The sequence below is a fragment of the Gadus morhua genome, chromosome 10, assembly GCF_902167405.1.
Source record: "Gadus morhua chromosome 10, gadMor3.0, whole genome shotgun sequence".
Lineage (NCBI taxonomy): Eukaryota > Metazoa > Chordata > Actinopteri > Gadiformes > Gadidae > Gadus > Gadus morhua.
In genome coordinates, this window is record NC_044057.1 from 13,093,811 (window position 1) to 13,113,971 (window position 20,161).

The 20,161-nt window shown below is 51.7% G+C and overlaps 1 protein-coding gene across 6 annotated transcripts in view; it reads left to right on the forward strand.

The window, feature by feature from the left end:
* Window positions 1–20,161, forward strand: part of si:dkey-237h12.3 (teneurin-3) — a 126,538-nt gene that overhangs the window by 78,189 nt on the left and 28,188 nt on the right. For 3 of the 6 annotated variants that reach the window (XM_030368439.1, XM_030368440.1, XM_030368441.1), the window contains 7 exons: window positions 1,626–1,809; window positions 3,620–3,721; window positions 4,594–4,788; window positions 6,052–6,252; window positions 8,667–8,852; window positions 13,376–13,522; window positions 16,141–16,360. In XM_030368439.1, coding sequence (XP_030224299.1) covers window positions 1,626–1,809; window positions 3,620–3,721; window positions 4,594–4,788; window positions 6,052–6,252; window positions 8,667–8,852; window positions 13,376–13,522; window positions 16,141–16,360 — 1,235 coding nt within the window. Of the gene's footprint in view, window positions 1–1,625; window positions 1,810–3,619; window positions 3,722–4,593; window positions 4,789–6,051; window positions 6,253–8,666; window positions 8,853–11,016; window positions 11,038–12,776; window positions 12,801–13,375; window positions 13,523–16,140; window positions 16,361–20,161 lie in introns of all 6 variants that reach the window. The other 3 variants (XM_030368436.1, XM_030368438.1, XM_030368437.1) reach the window with 2 other exon arrangements.

The window sequence follows — 20,161 nt, forward strand, 5'->3', positions numbered from 1 at the left end:
TCGACACGGAGGGGAGGAGGAGGAGGAGGAGGAGGAGGAGGGGGAGGAGGAAGAGGAGGGCGAGGAGCAGAGAGCTCAATGTCCCTTAAGGTGACGAGGCCGGTCCGAGTAGTAATTATCTGACTCTACTCCGTGTGTCTCTTTGTGGAGCCTGTCAGGGTCTCCAGAGTGCGGGCCGCTGCGTTGTGTAGGGTCAGCGGGGGTCCGATCGATGGCCGGCGAGAGGACCGATGAAACGTATCGACGGCCAGTTGGTCTGCCCGCCGCGAGAACAATGCTCTCCTCTCTGCACGTCGCGTATCGAGTCCCTGTCCACGGCCACGCCCGGAATACACTCCGCACCTTTCCGACCCCCCCTCTCGACTCATCTACGACCCCCCCCCCCCCACCCCCCCACCAGAAACTCAATGACAGATGAGCGCTCGTCTGTCGTTGACTTTCTGACCAAGTTGCTCGGGGTCAGTGGATCCACATCCTGGTGGAGTTTCCCTCCCGCCGCTGGCGCCCTCGCCCGGCCTCGTTCGGACCGCCGCCGTTCTGCTGACTCTGCTGATGGAGGTGGTCAGGCCCCGCCCACTGACGGAGGCGGTCGGGGCCCCGCCCACTGACGGAGGCGGTCGGGGCCCCGCCCCCTGGTGGCGGTGGTTCTCTGGCGCTTTGGTTCTCCATGCGGCTCTCCTTGTTCCATTAACCTCGATGTTAATGAAGTCGGTCTGGTTCTGAAGGAGCTGTTTCATGGCCCTCATTCCTCTGGTGTTTAAGGAACCGCTCATGGGGAGCAGAGCCTGGGGGGTTGGTGGCTCTACCCTCAGAGGGGTCGGCTGCCTTCTCTACAGGGAGGAGCTGTTGGGGGGAGAATAGCTTATCACCTGCAGAGTCTGGGCTCTGTTGTGTGACAGATTCTGGCTTTTATTGTCTTTGAAGCTTTTTTGAAACGTGATTCCTGCCGTTGTGAAACCTCTTTGTGTGTCGGAGCGGTCTGAATAATGAGGGCCTGCTGCTTGGGTGTGGTTTGATCTGAGTACATGTGTTGAGTCAGTGTGTATTCACAGAGCTGTGTGTGTCTGCAGTATGAATTTTGTATAGTTGGATGTGAGTACATGTGTAAGTGTGTATTCTGTGTGTGTACAGTGTGATGTGAGTACACCTTCTAGAGTGTATTCTGTGTGTTTCTGCAGTATGACTTTGTTGAGCTGCTGTGTCTAGTGTGATGTGAGTCAGTGTATTAGAGTGTATACTGTGAAGTGAGTCAGTGTATTAGAGTGTATAATGTAATGTGAGTCAGTGTATTAGAGTGTATACTGTGATGTGAGTATTTGTATTAGGGTATATAATGTAATGTGAGTCAGTGTATTAGAGAGTATACTGTGATGTGAGTATTTGTATTAGGGTGTATAATGTAATGTGAGTCAGTGTATTAGAGAGTATAGTGTATTGTGAGTAAGTGTATTAGAGTGTATAGTGCGATGTGAGCAAGTGTATTGTTCTGTGTCTGCAGTATGACTTTGTGGCGCTGTTGTGTATAGTTAGATGTGAGTACATATGTGTAAGTGTGCATTGTGTGTGTGTTTAGTGTGATGTGATTACCGTGTGTTTCTAAGTGTGTATTCTTTGTGTTTCTGCAGTATGACTTTGTGGAGCTGCTGGACGGCAGCCGGCTGATCGCTAAGGAGCGACGGCCCACCAGCGAGCCAGTGTCGGTCCACCAGGCGGGCTTCATCCAGCACCTGGACCCGGGGGTCTGGCACCTGGCCTTCTACAACGACGGCCGCGGCGTGGAGGCCGTGTCCTACAACACCATCGTCCTGGGTGAGAGCAGCTCAGATCACAACTCATAATTATCCTTATTAACCAACTCCTAATACCATAGATGAGCCACATGATTGACAAAAATTAGCATCCTCTAAACATGAATAATCTCCTCGTATTATAATAATAATCAGCCCTAAGCAGACATGGAGACGACTTCATCGAGGGCGTCTCAGTATGGAGAAGATGTAAAGCGCTGAAAGCTGCACCCGCTGTGCCAGCTGATAGCAGGGGGTCCGTCGGTGGGAGGGGGGCGGTGGTGTTAACATAGATAAACATCTGAAGGAGCTTCAACATCAGGGCGTCCTTCGCTAGTAAACCAGCAGGCCTGACATCGAGCTCAGCGCTCCGAAACACGCCCGCTCTCGGGACGGAACACAAGGTTTCATTCGGGGAACGCGAGCCGCAGCGATACGACTGCTCATTGATTCATGTCGACTAACAACCGCACGGATGCTCTCAAGTCAAATTTCCTTGTGGATTTCAAGGTAGAAAAGCACTAAGTCTGAGCCTTTTTTTGTATTTCCTCTGAGGGACGCGAGCGCAGGCAGCATTGATCCGCTCCACCGATATGAAACTATCGACGGGTGAGAGGTCATATTGTTGCGGTCCGTCCAGCGCCAGTCGATGTCCACCGGAGGCCGGGGCAATAACACAAGTGTTCCCCTCTGGTGGAATAACACGGCCGGCCAGGGCCTTTATGAGCTGAGCGCAGGCTGGATGTGGCTGTAGGAGACGTCAGATTAACTTCAAGTCACACCAGATTTACAGAGCTATAAACACTCGGGGGTTGGTGTTGTGCCATCCGTCACTCATGTGAGAAGGGCTTTGACAGGAGGAGAAAAATGTGTCAGGGAAATACAATTATTCGGGGTGATTTAAAACGCTGTTGTGACTTTTATTTAAAATGTCTTGGATGAGCGGAGCTGAGCCGAGGATTACAGGAGACCTCCTACTGCTCCTGGGAGCCACTGAAGATCACTGATGCTCACAGGAGCATCAAGCAGCAGATCTGCATGTTCAGAGCCGCCTGAGGAACACTGCGCTCCCTCTAGAACAGCGTTACCCAACCTCCGGTCCCCGGACTGGAGCCGGTCCCTGGACCCCTTTGAACCGGGCCTCGAAATATATAAAGAATAAAACAAAGACATATTTTATAACTTTTATAACTCCAACACAGAGACTCCGTACACTCATTTGTAGTGGAGAAAAAATAAACATTTGTGAATTGTTCTGAAAGTTAAAATATTGGTGTATTAATTTTCATGTATGAATATCAATATCAATTTTCATTAATATTCATACAATTTGACTTTGTTGCCACCTAATTCATATTATGCAACTAAACCACTGTAAATTAAGCACTGTAGATGCACTGTGCCTTTGCACTATTTTTGTGTTTATTTAGTCTCAGGTGACTTTTCTTATGTTTCTCTTGTAAATTCTATTATTTTTTATTAGTGCATTGTTGAATGGAGGCTGAGACTCAAGCGTTTCATTGCCGTTGCTTTAATTGTTGTGAAAATTACAAATAAACCATCTTGAAAAACAATGAAAAAAAAAAATAAATAATGACGCCTCTTAAAATTAAGGCATTAACATTGATGACCGGTCCTCCATGGATATGCCGGTCCCTGGAACAAAAGAGCTTGGGACCCCGGTTCTAGTAGAGAGACAACAGGAACAGAGAACACCTGTTGATTTAATGTCTCCTGTAAAAGAGCGATGATTTGTGGTCTTGATTAATGTGACATGATTAGTGCACTCATTGATAGATCTCACTATGGATTTCCACTTCCTGTCCCTGCAGACTCGGTCATGGAGTGCCCCCACAGCTGCTATGGCAACGGGGAGTGTGTGGCGGGCTCCTGTCACTGCTTCCCCGGGTTCATGGGCCCCTACTGCTCCCGCGGTGAGGCCCCCAGCCCTGACGATCACCCAGTACCCCCGCCGAGATCCCGGTATCACCATCGAGTATTGACCTCAAGACCACACATCAGGCTTTAAAACCTCAATGAGATGTCTGAGACTGAGCCGTCCAATCACAGCACAGCCTCAATCTCCCATTGACTGATTCATCCAATCACAGCACAGCCCCAATCTCCCCCTAACTCATTCATCCAGTCACAGCACAGCCTCAATTTCCCCCGGACTTCGTCATCCAATCACAGCACAGCCTCAATCTCCCCCTGACTCCGTCATCCAATCACACAGACCTCAACAGATTCTGACTGATGAACCTCAACAGATTCTGACCTTCTTCTCCCTGGTTCTGACCTCCTCCTCTTCCCTGGTTCTGACCTCCCTCACCCTGGTTCTGACCTCCTCCCTCTCCCTGGTTCTGACCTCCTCCTCATCCCTAGTTATTACCTCCTCCTCCTTCATGGTTTCTGACCTCCCTCTCCCTGCTTCTGACCTCCTCCTCATCCCTGGTTCTTACCTCCTCCTCCTTCATGGTTTCTGACCTCCCTCTCCCTGGTTCCGACCTCCTCCTCATCCCTGGTTCTGACCTCATCCTCCTTCATTGTTTCTGACCTCCCTCTCCCTGGTTCTGACCTCCTCCTCATCCCTGGTTCTGACATCCTCCTCCTCCTCCCTGGTTCTGACCTCCTCCTCATCCCTGGTTCTGACCTCCTCCTCCTTCATGGTTTCTAACCTCCTCCTCCCTGGTTCTGACCTCCCTCTTCTCCTCCTCCTCCCTGGTTCTGACCTCCCTCTCCTCCTCTCGCTGGGTTCTGACCTCCCTCTCCTCCCTCTCCTCTCCTCCTCCTCTCCCTGTTCCAGCGGCCTGCCCGGTGCTCTGCAGTGGTAACGGTCAGTACACCCGGGGCCGCTGCCAGTGCTTCAGCGGTTGGAAGGGGACGGAATGCGACGTCCAGACCGCCCAGTGCCTGGACCCCCAGTGCGGGGGGCACGGCGCCTGCGTGGGGGGCGAATGTGTCTGCAACGCCGGTCGCAAGGGGAACTACTGCGAACAAGGTAGGAGGTGTACCTTCCCTGCCCTCTCTCCTCCATCTCCCTCCCCGACCCTCCCTCCCCCACCCTCTCTCCCCCACCCTCCCTTGCTCCTCCATCCCCTCCTCCCCCTCTCTAACTCTCTCTCCCCAACCCTCCCTCCTTCTTGTCCCTCCCCTCCCTCCCTCCCTTCCCCTCCTCCCCCTCCCTCCCTCCCTCCCCCTCCTCCCCCTCCCCAACTCTCTCTTCCCCTCCCCAACTCTCTCTCCCCCATCCTCCCTCCTCCCTCCTCCCATCTCCTAGAGGAGTGGCCCCCCAGGGACCGACCACACTCCAGCGGTAAAACAATCGCTGTTTTCGACTCTGCCGAGCGGATCATTTATCGGATGCCGTTATCGACCTTCCCCGTGTATGAATTAGCTCCCTGGAACTGTTTCACGCAAACACCCGGAGACGCGGGAAGAGGCGCGTGGCGGAGAACAACCGCTGGCTCAATCACTTATTGATCCGTTCATGCGTTGGGAAGGAGGCGTCTCCTCCTCCTCCTCTTCCTCCTCCTCCCCCCATCCCAGCTGTGTTTAACTCCATCGATCCGCATTCAGGGGCAATTAGCACCTCCGATTCTCCTGGAGGTCGCCGGCCTCACGAAGAACCTTCTGCAAAGGATTGTCGGGAGAAATGTAAGAACAGAAGTGATTGTGGACGATCAATAACATGCATATTAACATCGGCGGGAGGATCCGGTAGCGTTGGATCTCTGGTCAGCCTTGCAGCGAGTCGCTCTTTATGATTGGTATTACCTGACTCGTCATAACGTTAATGAACCACATGATTGACAAACGATTAGCATCCTGTAAACATGATGATCGCCCTGTAATCAGCCCCTAGGAGACTGGGAGACTCCAGTACGGAGATCGAGGGCGTCTCCGTACTGAGACGAAGCTCTGAAGCTGCACCCGTCAGATAGGAGGAGAGATGTCGGGACGGAGATAAGTTAAACACAGACACAGACTCTCTGGTGGAAACGACGGGAAGTGACACAGAGACGGCCAGGAACAAAAGGCAAACACGCCAGGCTCAGAGACACACGGCAGGCTGTGGAGAGGATGTATTTAAACAGCATTAATATTCAGTCTGAGTGCGACTTTAGCCGACCAAACAGACACAGCAGGAGGCTGTAAGAACGACTCCATCTTCATCATCACTAGAACAGCATAACGGGTTCATAACGAGTCTCACTCCTGTCTGTGTCCCCCCCGTCCCCCCCGTCCCCCCCATCCCCCCCAGTGGACTGCATGGATCCGGTGTGTGCCGGTCATGGAGCCTGTCATCACGGGGAATGCCACTGCAACCCGGGCTGGGGGGGGGCCGTCTGCGAGGTCCTGAAGACCACCTGTCCCGAGCAATGCTCCAACCATGGGACCTTCAGCACCGAGTCGGGGAACTGCGTGTGTGACGCCAAGTGGACGGGCGTGGACTGCTCCGTGGGTAAGGACCCCCCTTGAAATCTCCATGAGTTGTGACTCTATGAGTTGTATCTCTATGTGTTGTATCTCCACTGGTCTCTATCTCTATGTGGTCTATCTCTACGTGACCATAAGAGGAGAGTGTTTTGTTGACCGTGTGAAGGACGCTCTCCGCTACGAGGCGGGGGTGGCGATGGGTGGGGGTGGCAGTGGCACCCTGTGTGTTTTAGAGGATTCTCTCTTAATTATTACCCCAGCACCTCCTCAATTAAATAAGCCTTAATTAACAAGCACAGAGCACACATCGACTGGCGTCGGGGGCGTGTTAAAGCAGATAAACACGCTGCCGCTAATGAAAAATTGATTGCAAAGATTCTATGGAAAAGAGGTTCCTTTCTGCAGCGGCTCTGACCCCCTGCGGAGACGGGCTTAATATTCTGAGTGTGAACCCTCCCCGCCAGCTCCCAAACCGACACCAGAGTCTGAAGCACAAGGAGGGGCAGACTGTGGCTCCGGACGTAGAGCGGGTTGGCTGGTAACCGGAAGGCTGCTAGTTCAATCCCTGGCTCCTCCTCGCTGAGTGTCGAGGTGACCCTGAGCAAGATACCTCAACCTCACTGTGATCCTGACCACGTGGCTGTGGCATCGGCCGTCGCTGTGTGAATGTGTGCATGAATGTGTGAATGTGAGGTCATATGGGAAAGCTTTGAGTGGCCACTGGTTAGAAAAGCGCCGTATACCAGTATATGCAGTCAATTTACCATTTACTGACAGAACCCGGAGGCTCAGCAGACCGTAGAACACGGGGTGTTTACCAGAGGTCTGCCGACCCAACAACGAGGATTTTATCCTTGAACCGTCGCTCTCAGACGTTCCCCCGCCCATCGACTGGCCTTCGCTGCTCACTTATTTATGACAAAAGAGCAGCGATGCGTTTGGTTTGTATATCTGAGCGCTGAAGCCTTTGTGAGACACAACACTGTCTGGGCTGGGCGCCTGCTAGCGGATTTAATTGCAGTTTCAGTAAACCGAAGTTGTGTACGATCAACGGTTCGGCCGCGCTGTGATCTCGAAGTGATAACGCACAGATGAAGCATTACCCACAATGCAACACTTCACAGAGGGAGGAAACAGTAGTTGGAGCTGATTGGCTGATTGAAATATATGTTGTGTTGCTGTGTTCTCTGTCGTGTTGTCTCTCGTGCTCCTCAGACAATGAGATGAAACGATGCTCTGCTGCTGGGAAAGTCTCTTTGAAGAATTCAAGAAGAAATTGAATAAAGAAATAAATAATATCTGAAAGACATAAAGAAGGCCTGAGCTTTAGTTTAGCATCATTTCTATTCTCTTTTTTCATATTTTCTTAGAAGTAGTTTTTTCTCAAATGTTCAATTGCGGTCGTTGTTTATTAATGATCAACTCAACTTTATCTAAACATCCCTTATCACAGTCACGCTCTTAGAGATTCCCTGCCCACACAGACGCCTCAACCGTCTGTACGCTCTGAAGAACTGTAGAATAGTGAGAACCGAAGAACAGTAAGAACAATAAGAGTAAGAGATCCAGAAGAGACGAGGAAAGCTAGACTGAACACGAGGGAGGGACAGCGACCGAATCAAACGATCAACCATTTAATAACCGCCAGCAGAACATGAACAACATGGTGGTCATTATTGTGAGTGGGGAATGGTTCTGGATGATTGTGGTGAGATTGGTCGGTTCCCAGCCTCCTCAAGAGGCCCCTCAGGTAGCAACACAAATTACTTCCAATCCAGCAGCAGATGCAATATGACATTCCTGTTTTTATGACACTGATGAAAGTAAACGAAACTCAAAGGCCACATCCTGCTGCTAGATATCTTCTGCAAACACTGAGCAACCCTCTGGTCCAGAGCTCTGCCCCACCACAGACCAACCCTCTGGTCCAGAGCTCTGCCCCAACTCCACCACAGGAGCATCAGTAGAGGCTGAGACATGGACTGGGCCTCCAGTCCTCCTTGGGAACAGACCCAGTGGGAGGCGATGGGCTAAGGTCCATGAGGACAGAGCAGGAATCCCTCGTGGCCACGGAGAACTCAGACGTTAGTCAACATGGAGCACAGAGCAGACAACTACAGAAATTACACAAGAGAAGTCGATATTAAACTAAAGACTATAATGAGAAACTGAAAATAGAGAAACACTGAGAGCAAAGAGAGACTTTGTGGTGGTTGAGTGTTTAGTGTCCATTGGGACCAGCGGGGACTGGTTAGGAAGGGGATTGTAAGGGTGTTGGTTCTATGACGGTGGTGTAACAGTTGTGCAATGGTTGTGTGGTGGTTGTCGTGGTTGTGTGATGGTTGTGTGACGTTTATGTGGTGGTTGTGTTACGGTTGTGTCATGGTTGTTTTACGGTTGTGTTACGGCTGCGTAATACCCTGGTCATGTGTCCCTCAGAGCTGTGCGTGGTGGACTGCGGGGCCCACGGCGTGTGCCTGAGCGGCTCGTGCCACTGCGAGGAGGGCTGGGCGGGGCCCGAGTGCCTGCAGAGGGACTGCCACCCCCGCTGCATCGACCACGGAGTGTGCAGGGAGGGCAAGTGTGACTGCCACCAGGGCTGGACCGGGGAGCACTGCACCATAGGTAGGTCCTCACACCAGGGGTTATACAGTCCTCACACCTCCAGGGGGGTTAAGCAGTCCTCACACCCAGACCCATAGGAAACCAGGGGGGTTAAGCAGTCCTCACACCCAGGACACCAGGGGTTAGACATTCCTCACACCCCCAGGACACCAGGGGGGTTAGACAGTCCTCACACCCCCAGGACACCAGGGGGGTTAGACAGTCCTCACACCCAGGAAACCAGGGGTTAGACAGTCCTCACAACCCCAGGGCACCAGGGGGGTTAAGCAGTCCTCACAACCAGGACACCAGGGGTTAGACAGTCCTCACACCCCCAGGACACCACGGGTTAGACAGTCGTCACACCCCCAGGACACCAGGGGTTAGACAGTCCTCACACCCCCAGGACACCAGGGGGGTTGGACAGTCATCACACCCCCAGGACACCAGGGGGGTTAGACAGTCCTCACACCCAGGAAACCAGGGGTTAGACAGTCCTCACACCCCCAGGACACCAGGGGGGTTAAGCAGTCCTCTCACCCAGTACACCAGGGGTTAGACAGTCCTCACACCCCCAGGACACCAGGGGTTAGACAGTCGTCACACCCCCAGGACACCAGGGGGGTTAGACAGTCCTCACACCCAGGAAACCAGGGGTTAGACAGTCCTCACAACCCCAGGGCACCAGGGGGGTTAAGCAGTCCTCACAACCAGGACACCAGGGGTTAGACAGTCCTCACACCCCCAGGACACCACGGGTTAGACAGTCGTCACACCCCCAGGACACCAGGGGTTAGACAGTCCTCACACCCCCAGGACACCAGGGGGGTTGGACAGTCATCACACCCCCAGGACACCAGGGGGGTTAGACAGTCCTCACACCCAGGAAACCAGGGGTTAGACAGTCCTCACACCCCCAGGACACCAGGGGGGTTAAGCAGTCCTCTCACCCAGTACACCAGGGGTTAGACAGTCCTCACACCCCCAGGACACCAGGGGTTAGACAGTCGTCACACCCCCAGGACACCAGGGGTTAGACAGTCCTCACACCCCCAGGACACCAGAGGGGTTGGACAGTCATCACACCCCCAGGACACCAGGGGTTAGACAGTCCTCACACCCCCAGGACACCAGGGGTTAGACAGTCCTCATACCAAGATCCACAGGAAACCAGGCAGGGGCTAGTCCCTCCTAACCCCACCACACTAACCCCTACTCCCCTAACCACACTAGCCCTCCCAACTAACCCCTCCCGTCCTTACCCCAGCCCACTAGCCCCTCCCCGGCGGGGCCCTGATGGAGGAGCGGGTGGGGGCGGGCAGGTTGGAGGCGCCGTTGTCCCTTGTTATGCCTCCCCCCGCCCCCCCGGCTGCAGTCAGAGAGCCGCTCAGATCTCAGCGCTGAACGTCCGATCACTGCCGCCGCCACAATGCAGCCCCTAATCCCGTTTCATGCCCGCGCCTCCACCGCCACTCTGCTGTGTCCGGTCCGGTCCGCTCCACGCCACGGCTTAGCACCGGGCACTGCGTCCCGCCGCTGCTCCGCCCCCTCCGCTGCCGGAGTCAGTGAGGTGCGAACGATGGGAAACAGACGAGCGCTTTAGCTGTGTTCATAGCGGCGCTGCGATGAGCAGGATCGCTCCAGGACCGCGGCAGAGGGACGCCTCTCCGCCAAATCCAGTTTAAACTAGCTCATCCAGCACGCCGCAGAGCTGGGCGGCGGTAGAGCGACAGGAGCTTCACGTCTCTGTGTTAACAAGACGGCAGATGGTTAGCGCGAGCAGCACGCGTATTCATTCAGCACAGGATGCCAGACTCCCTCGTAACGGGCGAATATTACAACACGTCGTTAGTGCCGCTCGCTCTGTCGGCGCGGCAACAGGAAGCAGCGGCATCCTTCCTCAGGCTTTTCTGATTGGCAGAGCTCCTCCACACCTGCACCTGTGCCTCTAACCCGTCTCTCTCCCTCAGTTTCTATTAACACTTGTTAACCTGATTCCTAGGTGTGTTTCTCTTTCTGTCTGTCTGACTGCCCCTTTGTTTATCTATCTGTCTCTCTGTCTGTCTGTTGTTTATTTACCTACCTGTCTGTCTGTCCGTCTCTGTGTCTGTCTCTATGTCTGCGTATCTTCCCGTCTGTGTGTCTTGCCGTCTCTCCAACCCCCTCTGGCCTCCTCCTCGTCTAGCCCTGGACTCTAGAGTATCAGGTAAACTCCTCCTCCTCCTCCATCTCCCACTGGGCTCCCGGAGCTCCATGTCTTGTGTTCAGGGCTAGCCCCCGCGTACGGGCCGTTACGAGCCTCCACCCCCAGAGCCTCTACCCTCCAGCTCCTAAACATCCAGCAGACCCCAGATTCAAATGAGAGCCCCCCCCCACGACTGGCAGAGCCCTTCACCCCCCCTGCCCAACTTGTCTCCGCTACACAGTTAACCCCAAGTTACCCTACAAGTTACCCCACAGGTTACGTGACAAGTTACCCCGCATCTTACCTGACAAGTTAACCCACAAGTTACCCCACAGGTTACGTGACAAGTTACCCCACAGGTTGCGTGAGAAGTTACCCCACAAGTTACGTGACAAGTTAACCCACATGTTACCCCACAGGTTACGTGACAAGTTACCCAACAAGTTACCCCACAGGTTACGTGACAAGTTACCCCACAGGTTACGTGACAAGTTACACCACAGGTTGCGTGAGAAGTTACCCCACAAGTTACGTGACAAGTTAACCCACATGTTACCCCACAGGTTACGTGAAAAGATACCCAACAAGTTACCCCACAGGTTACGTGACAAGTTACCCCACAGGTTACGTGACAAGTTACACCACAAGTTACCCCACGGGTTACATGACAAGTTACCCCACAGGTCAAGGGACAAGTTAATCCCAAAGGTTACATGACAAGTTACCCCACAGGCTACGTTATAAGTTACCACACAAGTTACCCAACATGTTACGTGACAAGTTACCCTACAAGTTACCCCACAGGTAACGTGATAAGTTACCCCACCGGCTATGTGACAAGTTACCCTACCCGTTTCCCCACAGGTTATGTGTCAAGTTACCCTACAAATTACACCACAAGTTACCCCACAGGTTACGTGACAAGTTACCCCACAAGTTACCCCACATGTTGCATGACAAGTTACACCACAAGTTACCCCACAGGTTACGTGACAAGTTACCCCACAGGTTACGTGACAAGTTACCCCACAGGTTATGTGACAAGTTACCCTACAGGTTACCCCACATGTTACGTGTCAAGTTACCCCACAAATTACACCACAAGTTACCCCACAGGTTACCTGACAAGTTACCCCACAAGTTACTCCACAGGTTACGTGACAAGTAATCCCACAAGTTACCCCACGGGTCACCCACAAATTAACCCACAACTTACCCCACAGGTTACCCACAAGTTACCCCACAGGTTACGTGACAAGATACCCTACAAGTTAACCCACAACTTATCCCACAGGTGACGTGAAATGTTACCCTACAAGGTACTCTACAAGTTCTCCCACAGGTTACGTGACAAGTTACCCTACCAGTTACCACAAGTTACCCCACAGGTTATATGAGAAGTTACCCCACAGGTTACGTGACAAGTTAACCCACAATTTAACCCCAAGTTAACTTATAGGTTAACCTACAAGTTACCCTACAATTTAACCCATAATTACCAACGAGTTAACCCACAAGTTATCCCACAGGTTATCCCCAAGTTAACCTATAGGTTAACCCACAATTTACCCTACAATTTAACCCATAAGTTACCCCACAGGTAACTCTACAAGTTACCCCACAGGTTAAGGGACAGTTTACCCAACAAGTTACCCCACAAGTTAACCCACAAGTTACCCCACCAGTGACGCGCAGTGATTGTGTTTGTCAGTCTTAGTAATTTTCTTTTCCGAATGTCTCCCTCTGCACGGCTGTGATAGGAGCCGTGAAGATAGGATATAAAGGTAATCTGCCCTCCCACCTCAGGGGGTGTGTGTCTCCCAGCACGGCGTCCTGTCCCAGTCCTCCCAGTCCCTCCATCCCCTGTCCGTCAGTCCCACAGACCCCGCTGTCTCACCCTGTCTGACCAGTCCAACCCCACAAACCCCTCCCCTAGCAGCAACGGGACCCGCCCCACATGGTTCTGTCAAACCCCTCCCCCTGATTTACATAACCCCTCCCTTTCCCATGGTGTTGCTGTCCATTCACATGAGGGCTTCCGTACGCAACACTCTCTCTGATTGGTCGCCTCCTCCAGCGTTGACGTTGGTACCAAAAGGGGTAATTAATGAACCTGCGTTACCTGATCATTCTAATCAGTCGTCGGTAAAGTTAACGAGTTACCAGTGGCCACCGTCCCTCTCATGTGAAGACCAGCACACCCCTCCCCAGAGCCGTCCTAGACTACATGTTCTCCTGATGTCGTCTTCTACCATTTATTTGTCCTTCCTTGCCTCCCATCCAACCCCCCTCCCTCCTTACCCCTCGTTTGTTCTCTGTGCTGTGATTGGTTGCTGGTTAACGAGGCCTGTGTTGACAGACGGCTGTCCCGGACTCTGTAACAACAACGGGAGGTGTGTCCTGGACCACAACGTCTGGCACTGCGTCTGCCAGGGCGGCTGGAGGGGGCTGGGCTGCCACGTCGCCACGGAAACGCTCTGCTCCGACGGCAAGGACAACGAGGGGGGTGAGACACCTGTCCGACCCAACACACACCTGTTTAATCCAACCTGTGTAACCTGTGTAACCAAATACACATATCTGACCCAACACACCCCTTCTTGCCCTAAACACACCTGTCTGACCCAACATACACCTGTGTAACCAAATACACACCTGTCTTACCCAACATACACCTGTCTAACCCAAAGCACACCTGTCTATTCCAACAAACACCTGTGTAACCAAATACACACATGTCTTACCCAACACACACCTGTCTTACTCAACACACACACACCTGTCTTACCCAACACACACCTGTCTTACCCTTCACACACCTGTCTGACCAACATGCACCCGTGGAACCAAATACACACCTGTCTTAACCAACACACACCTGTCTTACCCAACACACACCTTTTCTTTGTGCAGGCCAAAGCAATTTGCAAAAAGGTGTGTGTCCCACACAATGTGTCTTCTGAACGCAACACACTATCAGTTCAAATAACTGGTAAAAGTCTACTTTGTTTTGTCTCTAAATGTTCTGACACGCCTGAAACAACAAAAGAAAACACATCTGTGCTGGATAAAGAAAAGCTATAATCCTGCCTTCCTTGTGGGTCTTGCCGTCAGACTTCATTCCCATCCCATGATTGTGTTGAGCGCGGCAGCGTGGAGGCAGGGCCTGGAGGGACGGGGCAGCCTCCTCCCTGATGGATGGCTCAGCAGCCTCCCCCCGGCCAGGGGAGCTTGGCGGACCAGGGGGCCGGGGGGAGACGGCATCGATCCAGACCATGATGCACCTGGCCGTCTACGGCCCCCGGTCGTTAGGATCTTTTCGGTCTGGAGGGGGTCCACGGACGGGAGGGGTGTGGGCGCTTTGCTACGGGCCTGGGTTTGCAGGATGGAGACGGACGCCATCTTGATTAACAGCCGCACACATTGTGATGCTGCGTCCACAATGTCCGGGGGCATTCTCGTTGGCACGGCGACCAATTATACTCCTGCGGTGGTCCTTTGGTTTTGCGAGTTGAAAACTGCCTGCTCCCCGATTCAGCTCATGGTGCCTCTGCTCTAGATCCATGTTCCTCTGGAGGAGACCGTACATTGTAGCCCCGTACAAACGACAGGGCTCTGTCAGTACGATGTAGCACCAAACCCTTCCAGGCCCAGTTCTAATGATAGGACAGCTGTCCAGCGCATATCCAGCGCTGGACAGCGCATATCCAGCGCTGGACAGCGCTGGCATAATAATAATTCTTCACAGAATTATCTTCATTAGGCATCAAAGAGAAGAAACAAGACACAAATAAACAGAACAGAGGATGCTAAAGCAAGATCTTGTTGTCCAGCGCATATCAGTTGTGCTAAACACTCTGAGTTTAGCTTTACAAATACAGTCCTGATTCTACTGGGTCTCAGTAGAAGAGAGAGGGCAGAGGAACTCACTGTGTCAGCGTTTTGGAGCGTGGCGTTATCATCCACTCTGTGTTCCTGCAGTCCTCTGAATGGGATGCAGTCATTTACCACCTGGGTCTTTGGGGGGAGCAGATTCTGGTTCTACTGTAGCTCTTCAGGATCATCTTAATGGTTTCAGTGCTAGATACTCCTCATTATGAAGGTCCTATCACTGTACAGTACGACTGCAGCACTTGCTGTGACGTTAGTGGGAGGAATGAGACCTGCAGCCCTCTCGGGATTGAACCCAGGGCCAAGCCTCCTCCTGCTCATCCCGGGGTTCACCACCGTGCAAACTCTCCCACTCTCATCCTCGTCATCTTCTCCTCCTCCTCTCACTTCTTCACCTCCTCTTCCTCCCCCACCTTCCCTCCTGTAGTTCCCACCCCTCTTCCTCTCTGTCCAATGTTGGCCTCTGTTGTCGTCCAAACCAGATGTTTACCTGAGGCCTGTTGTTGAGGCTCAAGCTCGGATTTGTAGGTAAACTAATTATCCAAAGCCGTCAATTGGCGATCAGTTTGGCCAACTTGTTAAATGCTTTGGCTCCAAAGGGCGATGGTTTCAGAGACAGGGCTCAGGAATCACTGTTGGTGTTTCGGCTTTCAGAAGAACAAAGTGAGGCTCCCTCTGATGAGTGGAGGACCTCTCCGGACGCAACGTTTCAGAGACCTTCAGATAGAGGTCCATAAAGGGCTGGGGGGGACCGTCAGGATGGAACCTGACTAGCAATCAATCTCTCTCTCTCTCTCTCTCTCTCTCTCTCTCTCTCTCTCTCTCTCTCTCTCTCTCTCTCTCTCTCTCTCTCTCTCTCTCTCTCTCTCTCTCTCTCTCTCTCTCTCTCTCTCCCCCCTCTCCCCTCTCCCCTCTCTCCCTCTTTTCTCCAATTTCTCTCCCTCTTTTCTCCTCCTCCTCCCTCTCTTCTCCTCTCTCTCTCCACCCTCTCTCTTCCTCTCCCTCACCCTCTCCCTCTCTCCCTCTCTCTCTCCCTCTCTCCCTCTCTCCCTCTCCCTCTCTCTCTCTCCCTCTCTCTCTCCACCCTCTCTCTTCCTCTCCCTCTCTCCCTCTCTCTCTCTCTCTCTCTCTCTCTCTCTCTCTCTCTCTCTCTCTCTCTCTCTCTCTCTCTCTCTCTCTCTCTCTCTCTCTCTCTCTCTCTCTCTCTCTCTCTCTCTCTCTCTCTTTCTCCAGATGGGCTGGTGGACTGTCTGGACCCTGACTGCTGTCCCCAGCCCGCCTGCCAGAAGCAGCCGTCCTGCCAGGGGGCCCCGGACCCCGTTGTCCTAGCGACCCAGGGTCAGGGGTCCGCCTTCCCCCAGCCAACCGCCAGGAGCTTCTACGACCGCATCAGCTTCCTGATTGGTCCTGGCGGCAGTCATCTGATCCCTGGCAGCAACCCCTTCAACAGCAGGTGAGCAGCTTAGCGGTTGGCTGACCGAGGGGAAGCAGCTTAGTGATTGGCCGACAGTGGGGTAATTATGCGGAACAAGCTGACACCTGTGTTTGTTCAGACGGGGCAGAGGCGCCGGGGGCCCTCACTGGGGGCCCCTCGCCGAGAACCAGCAGCTGGTTGGACGAGTGTTCACCACGATGATGTCATTGGTCCTCTGGTCCAATGAGCATCAGCCCCCTCGGTGAGCAGCGCATCGTCGGTAGAGGAGCAGAACCGGCTGGAAGGGCAGCTCTGCTCCTCTTACTGGGAGCTCCTGTTCCTTACTGGGAGCTCCTGCTCCTCTTACTGGCATCTCTGCTCCTCTTACTGGGAGATCCTGCTCCTCTTACTGGCATCTCTGCTCCTCTTACTGGGAGCTCCTGTTCCTCTTACCGGCAGCTCTGCTCCTCTTACTGGCAGCTCCTAATACTCTTACTGGGAACTCCTGCTCATCTTACTGGGAGCTCCAGTATGTAGCTTGTTAGTGTAGTCTGTTAACGTAGCATGTTAGCGTAACATTATCTAAAGATGGTTAGTATACCTGGTCATTCACTTGGTGATGTTTAGTGTTTAGTCCACCTAGTGGTGTTTAGTCCACCTAGTGGTGTTTAGTGTTTAGTCCACTTAGTGGTGTTTAGTGTTTAGTCCACCTAGTGGTGTTTAGGGTTTAGTTCACCTAGTGGTGTTTAGTGTTTAGTCCACTTAGTGGTGTTTAGTGTTTAGTCCACCTAGTGGTGTTCAGTGTTTAGTCCACCTGGTGGTGTTTAGTGTTTAGTCCGCCTGGTAGTGTTTAGTGTTTAGTTCACCTGGTGGTGTTTAGTGTTTAGTCCACCTAGTGGTGTTTAGTGTTTAGTCCACCTAGTGGTGTTTAGTGTTTAGTCCACCTAGTGGTGTTCAGTGTTTAGTCCACCTGGTGGTGTTTAGTGTTTAGTCCGCCTGGTAGTGTTTAGTGTTTAGTTCACCTACTGGTGTTTAGTTCAGCTGTTGGTGTTTAGTACAACTGGTGGTCTTTAGTACAACTGGTGGTGTTTAGTTCAGCTGGTGGTTTTTAGTGTTTAGTACACCTGGTGGTGTTTAGTACAACTGGTGGTGTTTAGTTCAGATGGTGGTGTTTAGTGTTTAGTTCACCTGGTGGTGTTTAGTTCAGCTGTTGGTGTTTAGTACAACTGGTGGTGTTTGGTTCAGATGGTGGTGTTTAGTGTTCAGTTCACCTGGTGGTGTTTAGTACAACTGGTGGTGTTTGGTGTTTAGTACAACTGGTGGTGGTAGTGTTTAGTACAACTGGTGGTGTTTAGTGTTCAGTTCACCTGGTGGTGTTTAGTACAACTGGTGGTGTTTTGTGTTTAGTTCACTGGTGGTGTTAAGTTAAGTTAATATCCAGTCTCTTTTATTGAAGTGCGTTAACGTGTAGGGAAGTTCATTACCATTTTTTCTCTTCAGCCATAAAGTTGATTTATGAGTCCAGATATAAAACACTGCGGGCAGAAATAAGTGGATCTCTTCCTTATTTGAATCAAACAATGGACTCAAATAAGAAAGAAGGTCCATGAAACGTCCACCGTTTGGCAGAGAGCAGACACCTCCTCACCCTGTCCCATTAGCCCGGCCGTTTGTTCTGGGCGATGGAGGCAAGACTTACAGCCGTCTGTGTGCCAAGGGCTTTAGGAATTCTTCCTCCAGTAGTTTAGCGTAATCCTTATGTAAATGCCAAGCTCACTGGAAGTAGAGAATGAGTTGGTTCAGCCCGGTCCCTGCTGTCACCCGGACTCTGCTCATTGTCCTCAGCTTATTGTCCGGGAGTCTGGAGAGGGCTGCTCCATCACCCAGCCTCGGTCCTACGACCAGTACAACATATACCAGTCTGAACATCTCCCAGTCTGAAAAATCCAAGTCTGACCAACTTCTCCATGTCTGACCATCTCCTCCCCGTCTGACCATCTCCTCCCCGTCTGACCATCTCCTCCCAGTCTGACCATCTCCTCCCCGTCTGACCATCTCCTCCCAGTCTGACCATCTCCTCCCAGGCTGACCATCTCCTCCCAGTCTGACCATCTCCTCCCCGTCTGACCATCTCCTCCCAGTCTGACCATCTCCTCCCAGTCTGACCATCTCCTCCCAGTCTGACCATCTCCTCCCAGGCTGACCATCTCCTCCCAGTCTGACCATCTCCTCCCAGTCTGACCATCTCCTCCCAGTCTGACCATCTCCTCCAAGGCTGAAGCGAGTTCTTGTTGGTTCTGCTGGGTTCTGGATGCTTAGCCAACAGACAGACACCATTAATTACTCTCCCCCTCTGAGGAGAATGTTTACTTTGCGGCGATAAAGGTCTGAGAAGGAGAGCCGGTGTAATCTGGTTGTTCGATTTGAATACTGTCCACATTTTTCCATATGCTCCCGAGGCGACTCTGGTTCATAATTTATAGTTTGACGGACGAGAGGCTACTTATGGGGCAGAGAGGCCAAAGGGACCTCATCATCCCAGCTTAGTGTGTGTGCCTGAGTGTGTATATGTGTGTGTGTGTGTGTGTGTGTGTCGATGTGAATGTGTGTATATGTGTGTGTGCGTGTGTGTGTGTCTGTGTGTTTTTGTGTGTGTGTGTTTACATGTGTGATGGTATGTTTGTGTGTGTTTATATGTGTGTTTGTATGTTTTTGTTTGTGTGTGTGTCTGTGTGTGTGTGTGTGTGTGTGTGTGTGTGTGTGTGTGTGTGTGTGTGTGTGTGTGTGTGTGTGTGTGTGTGTGTTTGTGTTTGTGTGTGTGTGTGTGTGTGGTACCTCTAGTGGGAGTGGGTCTGGACTCTGAGTGATGAGCCTGTGTTTTGAGGTCAGTTGTTGTTCTTCTCGTTTACAACTGATTGTGCGTCTGGATGCTGGACTGTGTGGTCAGGTTTCAGAAGTCTGCAGTAAGCAGAACACTCTCTCTCTCTCTCTCCCCATCTGTGTTTGTGTCTCTCTCCTTCCCTCCCTCCCTCTCTCTCTCTCTCTCTCTCTCTCTCTCTCTCTCTCTCTCTCTCTCTCTCTCTCTCTCTCTCTCTCTCTCTCTCTCTCTCTCTCTCTCTCTCTCTCTCTCTCTCTCTCTCTCTCTCTCACACTCTCTCTCTCTCTCTCTCTCTCTCTCTCTCTCTCTCTCTCTCTCTCTCTCTCCATCTGTGTTTGTCTCTCTCTCTCTCTCTCTCTCTCTCTCTCTCTCTCTCTCTCTCTCTCTCTCTCTCTCTCTCTCTCTCTCTCTCTCTCTCTCTCTCTCTCTCTCTCTCTCTCTCTCTCTCTCTCTCTCCTTCTCTCTCTCTCTCCGTTTAGATTAATATAAGTGCTTAAATTCAGGATGCTGAGATTTAAATGCTTAGATTAATAGAGAAATTTAGATTAAGATTATTTGATCAAGAGAGTTGTTTAGATTAAGCTGAAAAATATCTCTGAGATATAATATTCACTCTCATGATTCATTTCTACGATTCAACGGTTAGAGATATCTTTAATGATTACTCTTCGAACGATAAGAGATATCCTTAATGATTACTCTCAAAACTATGAGAGATATCTCTATTGATTACTCTCTAAACGATAAAAGATAGCTCTAGTGATTACCCTCGAAAAGATATGAGATATCTTAACGTATCTATATTACTCTCCACTTCAGATAACTTAAAGAATTACTTCACATGTTGAAAATGTAATAAAATTTCAAACTGTGTTTTAGCATAATTTCAATCTATGCTAAAAGGGTTCCTGAACTTAATGACATGTTAATATTAAATCATCAGTGTGATTAACGCAACATCG